The sequence below is a fragment of the Centroberyx gerrardi genome, chromosome 13 (assembly GCF_048128805.1).
Source record: "Centroberyx gerrardi isolate f3 chromosome 13, fCenGer3.hap1.cur.20231027, whole genome shotgun sequence".
Lineage (NCBI taxonomy): Eukaryota > Metazoa > Chordata > Actinopteri > Beryciformes > Berycidae > Centroberyx > Centroberyx gerrardi.
The window spans coordinates 23,556,922-23,566,276 of NC_136009.1; the positions used below are offsets into that span (position 1 = coordinate 23,556,922).

Below are 9,355 nucleotides of genomic sequence, written 5' to 3' on the forward strand. Positions count from 1 at the left end.
ATTAAAATGTTTTAACCATTATTATATTCTTATATCATATTACAGTATTGTATTATTTAGTATCATTGAAAATGAGGGAAAAGGAATCCATGATGTCACTACAATGCTGTATGGGGCTGATCATTCCCTCTTAAAAACGTTATGTACTATTCACAGTCTTGCACTGTTGCCTTTTTTGGTTTTGTTTGTTTTGTTTTGATATTTTTTTCTTAGCTATTTGGTTCAGTTCAAAGCTTAAAACTCCTTATCTCCAGATTTTCCTAAATGTCTGTAAAGAAAATAAATGGGAAATTAAACTTTGTGAACCAGGGCCGGCTCGTTTCAGCTCTGTCATGCCCCGACAATAGACGCAACAAAATACTCCTGTCACCATAAATGCAAATGTGAGCGAGGCAAGCGCTTGAAAAAAAAAAGATAAGAGAAATAAGAGCGGAACAGAGAGAGGCAGAAAAGGTTTTTATGTAATGACGCAGGGATAGTTTGGCAGTGGAGAGAGAGAACGAGACAGCGAGAGAGAGAGAGATTTACCCTAACATGCATATAGCAAATATGCACTTTATCTTACATCTGAGCATTTTTATAACATGTGATGTTACGAGATAAGAGAAATAAGAGTGGAAAAGAGAGAGGCAGAAAAGGTTTTTATGTAATGACGCAGGGATAGTTTGGCAGTGGAGAGAGAGAACAAGAGAGCAAGAGAGAGATTTGCCCTAATATGCATATAGCAAATATGCACTTTATCTTACATCTGAGCATTTCATAACATTGTCCACCCCCCCAGCACACATCTCTCTGTCTGTCTCTCTGTGTGAAACTGACGGACGAAACGTTTGCCATGATCCTCCAAAGAGGCAACAGCTGCAGCCATCCTGTTTTCCCTGTAAAATAGGGCACAGTGTGCTCACAAAGACAAGACAGGAAGTGGCTTTGTGCTGCGAGGACAAACACCTATCATCCACACTATAGACAGCGTGAAGTGAACATCACCGGAGCGCATCAGAAAGTGGACCATGCAATAGCACTATTTATTTTACTCCATGATTAAACCCTGTCAGAGGGTTTTCAGTCATTTTTTTGCTTCAGAGAAACTCCAAATAAACTATTTTCAAGAAGATTTATATAGAGCAATCTTTTTTTCAGTCCGGCTGAGCCAGTATCATTATTCATATTGAACAGCTGCCGCGAAGATTAATGAATTTATTTGACGGGTTAATGCAGGCCCATCAAGGAAATCAGATTAGAAGAGGGTACTTATCCAACATTGTGAGTGACATGCCGCAAGATCTTTTCTGCTGATACACAGAGGCGGGGCTAAGTTGAAAATACCAGAGAAAAACCAGGGAAAAACCAGGGAAAAACCAGGGAAAAACCAGGGAAAAACCAGGGGAAAACATACGCCCTCGTCCCCCACTTGTAGATTCCCATCCATGCCATGTATTTTTAGATCATCAGTGATTTTAAATATATTTGTCTGTCTCTGCTCTCATCAGAACCAATGAAGAAAGACTGTCTTTGTTAGCTGTCTGTTAGCTGCAAGGAAGCGAACAGCCTCGATGTTCCTATACAAAAGGATCTGTTCTGTTGGCTCTTATCTTATGGAAAACATGAATCATCAGTAAACCAGAAGGGTGCTTCAAAAAAAATAAAAAATAAAATAATACACTCATTCTTGTGTTGTATAAGTAGCAGCCACTTCATGCTACAGTGTGAGGAGAAGACTTGAGGTGGTACACACATACACACAGCACACACACACACACACACACACACACTCTGTCACTATACTGTAGTATTGTTTGGGTGTTTGTCTGCGGCACTGGGCCTTTACCGATGACGAGGATGACTTTGGGTCGCGGTCTGGACGGATCAAACACCTCGTACTCCTCTATGAGCTCCGCCGTCTCCGACAGGTCCGAGTCGCTCTCGATGGAAAACTGGCTGATTGGGGGGAGGCGGTCGTATCGTCTGTAGGGGAAATTGGGACTGTCGGGCAACACTGCACACACACACACACACACACACACACACGCACACACACACACGCACACACACACACACACACATACACGAGAAGAGAGAAGAGAAGAGAAACACATACACAAAGGTATAAACCAGAGCCAATTTGTCTCTTTTGTCTATAGTATTGATGAAGAGTTCTATTGCAAAATGCTTTATATATATATATATATAGTTCATCATTCATTTCTTTAAAACATAGAGAATCTGGTCTTTCGACTGTCATCATTCTGTCAAACAAATAGTGCCATAATGTGTTCTCATTTTGAGCTACCAATCGTTTCATGAGAGTAGGTGTCGTTTTATTTCAAATGGTGTCGACCCCATTTTGGAATAAAACTCTTCAAATCATACGGTTCTGACAATCATCACATTAAATTGGAGATGGAAATTGGCAGCGTGTCGAATTCAAAGAGAAATTAAGCTGCTCCGTTCAGTTTGTTCGTCTCTCCTGACTATAGTGTTAATTATACTGCTGTCTCTGGTGACAAAAGTAATGATTACACTGTTTTAACAATGATAACACATTTACCAGACATAGAAAGCATCACTGTATGCAATTCCAAGGGAGCAGAACTGCTATATTGTACCAACAATTTAGAAGCAATGTTGTCTCTATACACTTTACTATTAATTATACTGTTTTCTTTGCAGATGGATGTATTGATTATACTGCTACTTTACGCCTACAATTCAGGAAAACACACAAGTTGTACCAGTTAAGAGAAAGACAATTTAGAAAAACACATACAGTACACATGGCTGTAAATTTCAACAAATGTCTCTGTCTCTGTCTTTTTTGGCTGTATCTAAAGGGTTAATTACGCCCCTCTAACATTTCTAACTCATTAAGTTAGACAGTAGCGCTGTGTGGAATTTGAAGGGAACTGTATACCGGCCAAGAAAGTAACAATTTCGGATGTGAGAGCACACAGACAGGCAGCATTTCCTTTCAGCCAACGTCATGAAACATGGCAGATTTGAACTTCAGCTGTCAGCCAAGAGGGGAATTGCAGGGCAAAGAAATCTCTATCCCTGATTAGGCTGCAATTCCCAGTAGCTACAAGCTGCAGCTGGCAAAGTTTACATGCAACCACAACATGAAGGATGAATCTGAAGTTTTACAAGCAGAAACATCCCATCTGCCCTCAGCCGTCTTCAAACTTCTCTCTGGCTGTGAAAGACTGTCACCTCTAAATAATGTCTCTTCATGTGTGTTTAGTTGTGTGATGTGTTTTTAAACTGAAGTATGCAAAACAAACTTTTACTTGTGGACAAGTAAAAGCATTCTATTCTATTCTATTCTATTCTATTCTATTCATACATGCACATGAATCTGCAAAAATCATTAACCAACTTAACTAATCTTCCACCTTCAGTTGCTCTGTACAACTTTGCAACTTTGCTTTGCTTTGCAAATTCGAAATAAGGTTAGAGAGCTGCTTTGCATCCGCAGTGTTTCCTTATCGGTTCGACCTGCCGATCCCCTAAACCATAGCCGGCACAGATAACCGGTGAATGGAGAGTCTTTTGTTTTCCCTGCGTCATGTCAGATAAATAATTAACCAAGCACATTCATCCACCTTTTACTGTACAGTGACAGGCTGCCGAGAAATCCCCAGGTCACTGAAGGTGCACAGGCATGTTTCAGGCCGTGATCACAAATAGGACGTTTTTTTGAACACGTCTGCACCTTATTTTCAGTTATCTTCAGTGGTTTGGTAGCAACAGGTGTGTGTCTCCTCCAAACTGTGTGGCTGGTGTTTTGGGCGTGGCATGTTTTGGGGCGCTGACCTGGGTGCCCCAAGTTAAACATGTTAAAAATCAAATTTAGCATTATGTCAAGGAAAAAAAAGGCCCTTGAAACAGACACTAGGCTTGGATGAGATGATAAAACTCTCTGCCTCTGTTCTAGGAGGAAGTTATGTACGTACTCTGTTTTGGAATGGGCTAACTTTCTCTTATCCATTTTTATTTTCAACAATGTTATCCTCTTTGTTCCCTCAAGTTAGCCAGCGAATGATAATTAGATAGCTCCAAAGTTGTTGTCAAACTTTGTGTTGCATAGCAACAAGAACGATGTAACGCCCCTTGCGTGCTTTGAGCTCTTGCTCTCTCTGTTATTAGTGAAACTCACAGCTGTGCTTTGAATTTGAGCAGCAGCAAAAAGCCTCCTATCTGATCACAGCCTAAAAGTCTTATTATTATTAATAAGTATTTCTTAGAGCGGCACAATGGCAGGGATCTCTATTATTTTGCAATGCCGTATCTGTAATGGCTCTACTGTGGGTAGGCTACAGTACGATATCAGCAGCCTTTAGATAATGAGCAGGTTTGGTCCTGATTCTGCAGGAGAGGAAGATGTAATGCTGCCTGCATCCTTTGAAAGTGTACAAGTGTAAAATCTGTTTAGGTTCCTAGCCAGCAGCTTCATACCCAAACTGAAATGAACTGTGCACAAAACATAATGGAAAACACACAGTGCCAGGACAGGTAAGGCATGGTATGAAATATCATGCACCCGGCACTCGCTGCTCACCGTTTCTGAAGAGGGATCTGCGTGATTGGCCCCCGTTGAGGGGGGGCAGGGACTTCTTCTCCTGACCCACGAAGGTGTCCCACCGCACCTTGTCCGGCCCTCCGAGCTCCCTGGCTTTCTTCAGACAGCCCTCCAAGTAGTCGATGGGGTCATCAGGCCGGTAGTACATCAAACCTGTCAGCAGGCTCTGGAGAAAACAAAGGAGAAGGGCATGAGGTGAAGACAGAGAGAGAGAGAGAGAGAGAGAGAGAGAGAGAGAGAGAGAGAGAGAAGATGTTTGTCCAGGCATCACTACATCTTTGTTATGATGAACTGTTCTGTGACAGCGTGGCAGCGACGAACACCCCGCCGTAATGAGCTGAAGTTTTGAAGGGCAGATCCGGTTGCCTTGGCTTGGCTCCACCGGGGGGAAAAAAAACATCTCATTTAGTCAGAAGCCCATGAAATTAGAGCCAGCCTGGCAAATAAACACAGAACCCCCATGACCTGCTTTGTAGAAGAGGGAAACCAATCACTGTGATGAATGTGAGAACTTAGTCCGTGCCAAAAGATAAGTCAAGTGTGTTTGCGTGAGATTTGCTCCTTGACCCTGCATGTTTTAAAACAATGCTTTCCTCTGGGACTTCAGACATCCTTCCAACTTCACATCCACCCTGTTCACCCAGGAGCCCAATAATATATTGCTTTTCCCAATAAAATGCAATCCAATATACATATTTATCTGATTGATAATGAATTATGATGTTAGTATGAGGGGTAATTGCTGGCACTGTAATTACACTGCAGTTATGATGATGTTGTCACTTCATTTCTCACTGTAATTTGTCTGTAAACGAATACGCACACACAGTGATTGCTTGCATACATCAATTGCATTGCACTTATGACTCAGTCTAATTAAGTGGATAGGCCAATTCACTACACCCTGAGTAATAATTGATATAATACTCCTATAATATTCCTATAAGTACTTATAGTGTGTCTATGGTACTCAATAGTGAGTACTTACTTTTTGGCATGTATTACCTGTTATGGTATCACTATAATAATCCTATAATATTAATATAATATATTGGATTTATAGTTTGTCTATGGTACTCAATAGTGGGTTTAGAGTGTTTTATTATCCCCTATGATATCGCTATAATATTCCTATAATATTCCAATAGGGATTTATAGTGTGTTTGTGACTCAACAGTTAGTTTTTACTGACCATTTCCCCTATGGTATCACTATAATAATCTTAGACATGTACAAGACAATGAATCTATAATAATAATGATAATAATATAAGCATATTATTTTTGTTTTGCTGCAATAATTATGTAGTAGGCTATCCTTCTAAAATGTATTATCGGATCACTAATTCTATTTGTGTCCCTGTGCTTAACCTTGATTTTTCATGATAACGGAATGAGCTGTGGTCCTGTGCTGTCCTGACAGCTGTTAAAACAAACAAACAAACAAAAAAAAACCATTTAACAAGACGCCAACTATGCTATAATGTCAATTTAAATACATATGGGGGTGGAGGGGTGGAGGGGCTTGGGTTTGATTGCTGTTTGATTTTACACCCACATCAGGACTACAGCCTATATATTCCTAATAAACAGCGATTTAGCCTTGCAAGAAGCAGTTTGTCAAATCCCTTAATCTGTAGTAATTTGCTTTCTTCATTTAAATCACCATTTTAATCAAGAAGTGGGACCAAAAGGGCGCGTATGGCGTTCGCACTCCGCTATCATCCATCACAGGCGCATTATAGATTGATCTTCACCAACGACTCTGTCATGCTCTTCACATTATATTGATGACTACATTGAATCTCTCCGCAAAATCACACAGTCATATCTATCTGCCCACCGCTTGTTTTCCCACAAAGCGCACGCCATCTCACCTCAAATAGTTGAGGTATCTCCCGTCTTGCGAGATACTCCTTGGCATCGTTGGTATTCATCTCCTCGGGTGTCTTCTGAAATCGCAACTTGTCCGGAGTGTGTTCTTCCGCGGTTTTAATAGCCGGCTGTAGGTAATCTTTGGTAACAACCGATCGCCAGACGATCCCCGATGTGTTAACCAGCCCTCAGCGCATTTTTCCTCGTCTGGACTTTACAACTGGATTCCTGCAGGCAGTGCCACCGTGCCACCCTCCTCCTCCTCGGTGATGTGTGGCTCGTCCTGTCTTCCCTCCTACAGTATAGCTGCCCGCTTCCAACATGAACCATGTGTGCCTTGACGTTGGCACCAAGGTTGCGCGCTGTGCCAAAAGACGCACCGCCTCACTTTGTGTTTGCTTGGCGTTTTTCACATGTTCACACTGAAACTGGAAACTTGACAAGAGCGGACGGCGGGTGGGGAAACCTTGGCTTGAGATTTTGAATTGGTTACAATCATCATTGACGGAGTGGTGAATAAAAAGGAGGGTGGTGATCACCATAAAGCAAATACCGAGTATATATGCAGGAATCAATTGTATTTTCAGAAAAGTATTAATTTCTGATTGTCTTCATATAACTTCAATCATTTTGATACTACTTATAATGATGTACTATTTATCTATGCAAGATCTATGTCAGCGTAAAAAGATGGGTAAACTATTCTGCAAATAAAAAGGTGCTTAAACTGAGTTTAGGTGGATTTACTGTGCTACTTGTCTGCCATTAAAGGAAATTGTTTAGAGCCATAATTCACTTTATGGACAAAGGCAGCCTTCTATAAGCATAGGTGAACCAAAACACTATGTGATTTAAAGCCTTACAGACGCTCATATGTTGCCTCATGTATCTTAAATCTAGCTAAAACAATGAAACATGTCATTCAATACAGTGAAACACTAGAACTCGTGCAAGTGTTTGGCTGCAGGTCACTGAGGTTAACAACCTAAATAACATAGGCTTACTGAACGTCTTTTGTGGAGATTTAAACATAGCAACAAATGTTTACTTAGACCTCACAGGCCATGAGTTCAAAGCTTTTTCAGGCAATCCAGGATTTGTGTGTCCATTTCCCAGTATGTCCCGTAGGATTTGATCCTTATAGGCCACTAGTCCTCTTAACGAATGGACGCGCTGACCATGTGTCCTCTTTATAGATATATCACAGAGCAACAGATAGGCCATCAGTGTCTTATCATCATGATCATCATTCCATCTGGTAGAATAACATTCATGCATGACCAACAGCCGCTCAACACGGCTCACTGCTGAGCACAAAATAGCCTGAGTGTAGATGCTAATTTATGGATCGAAAATGGAATGATGATTAGATTTATGTGACTGGGAACTGTTTCGAGCGAGCTCTTTGCATTGCATTTTCATTTTCTGATGTGATACAGTTTGAGAAGAGCATTGCTATGATGAGCACTGTGGCGGCAAAGTGACTGATGTCCCAACTCATGGAGCAGCAGAAGCGGGAGGCGTGCAGGAGGATTAAATGTTTGGCAGACCTATAGGCAAATATGTTCTATTTAAAGGCACCCTGCGGTGTGACAGAAGTGATTTTGATGCTGCATTTCCAGATCTACCACAGTCCGTGAACTGATATGCTGTCCTGCTATATTTGAATTGCATGAAGGGATCATATCTAACCCTGTATCCCTGTGCTTTCATTTTTCATCGCCTCACCTTACTACTCGGATGTCCACAGGGCTTCAAGCCTTCCAGCTCAGCAGTAACATGACATGTGTTTGACATCTGCTTCCCTCTTCCTATCATTAAAGAATGATATCCATGTCACTTGTCATTACAAATGCCCTCATCAATTAATGAGAAGGCAAAACTGTCATAGTTGGAGGACAAGCTGTCAGATACTCATCATCTGATGTGTTTTGATCTGTTTTTTTCCTTTCTCTCCCTCCTGCACCAGCCATATCTGGCCATAGGAGAACAGAATGGTGCTGAATTAGAATTGCATGGAGAGACGAGTGAACCTGTATCTAACACCTCATGTTCAAAAATGAGTTGCCACATGATGCGCACAGAACCAGTCAGTGTGTCCTCAAAGAAATTACTGTGCCCAGAAACACCAAACAACAGTCTTTGTAATACAGCAGTGAAATATTCCAGGGAAAAACATTTATTTGCTCCTTCATTGGTAGCCACAAGGCAAAAAATCAGCTATTTGTCATTCATGTGATCTTAGACCGCTTAGTCAAGATTGGTGCACATGAAAAACTTTCTCAAAAATCTAGAAATATGAGAGACGAGACTCGAGGGGATGAACTTTGTGGATATGATGGTATACCAGGGCGACTTCTGAGGGAAATAGCCACAGTCACTGGTTAAGAACTGTTAGCAGGATGAAATAAGACTCATTTACATATAAAATCTGCAACAAACATCCTAGAGATCCATAATGTAAATCTCCCATTGTGTGTCCCATGCAGCATAGGTAATGTCACTTAATGACTCAATGACATTAAGTATAGTCTTGGTTCTGTGGATTGTAGTGTTGGAACAGATTTGTTGAAGTCTGTAAAATTGCTGAAACTGACGAAGGTTATTGGAATATTATATTCAGTGAATCAACACCAAAGCATTAGTCTAGGTTTACATGTTCATACCACAAACTGCTTTAAAAAGATATAATAATTCTGCAGCAATCATTTGCTGCTGTTTTTTCAGAGTTTTTAATGCAATTGCCTGCAATGTGCCCATGTTATATGTAACTCATAACTTATTTCTGTGTCATTCTTTCCACTATAACTACATCATGATACATCAGTCCAATGCACTGCTGGACACTCACCATATCTCATACAACTATGGCCATACAGTGTGCCATGCTGTGTGAATTCATACA

The 9,355-nt window shown here is 40.9% G+C and overlaps 1 protein-coding gene across 2 annotated transcripts in view; it reads right to left on the reverse strand.

Annotated features, from left to right (window-relative positions):
• The window catches only part of ak5 (adenylate kinase 5), a 71,464-nt gene extending 64,762 nt beyond the window's left edge, over window positions 1-6,702 (reverse strand). For both annotated transcript variants that reach the window (XM_071924371.2, XM_071924370.2), the window contains exons 1-3: window positions 6,453-6,702; window positions 4,556-4,742; window positions 1,829-1,996 (exon numbers count right to left, since the gene is read on the reverse strand). In XM_071924371.2, coding sequence (XP_071780472.1) covers window positions 1,829-1,996; window positions 4,556-4,742; window positions 6,453-6,512 — 415 coding nt within the window. In that variant the 5' untranslated portion in view covers window positions 6,513-6,702. The remainder of the gene's footprint in view (window positions 1-1,828; window positions 1,997-4,555; window positions 4,743-6,452) is intronic.
• Window positions 6,703-9,355: the final 2,653 nt, after the last annotated feature.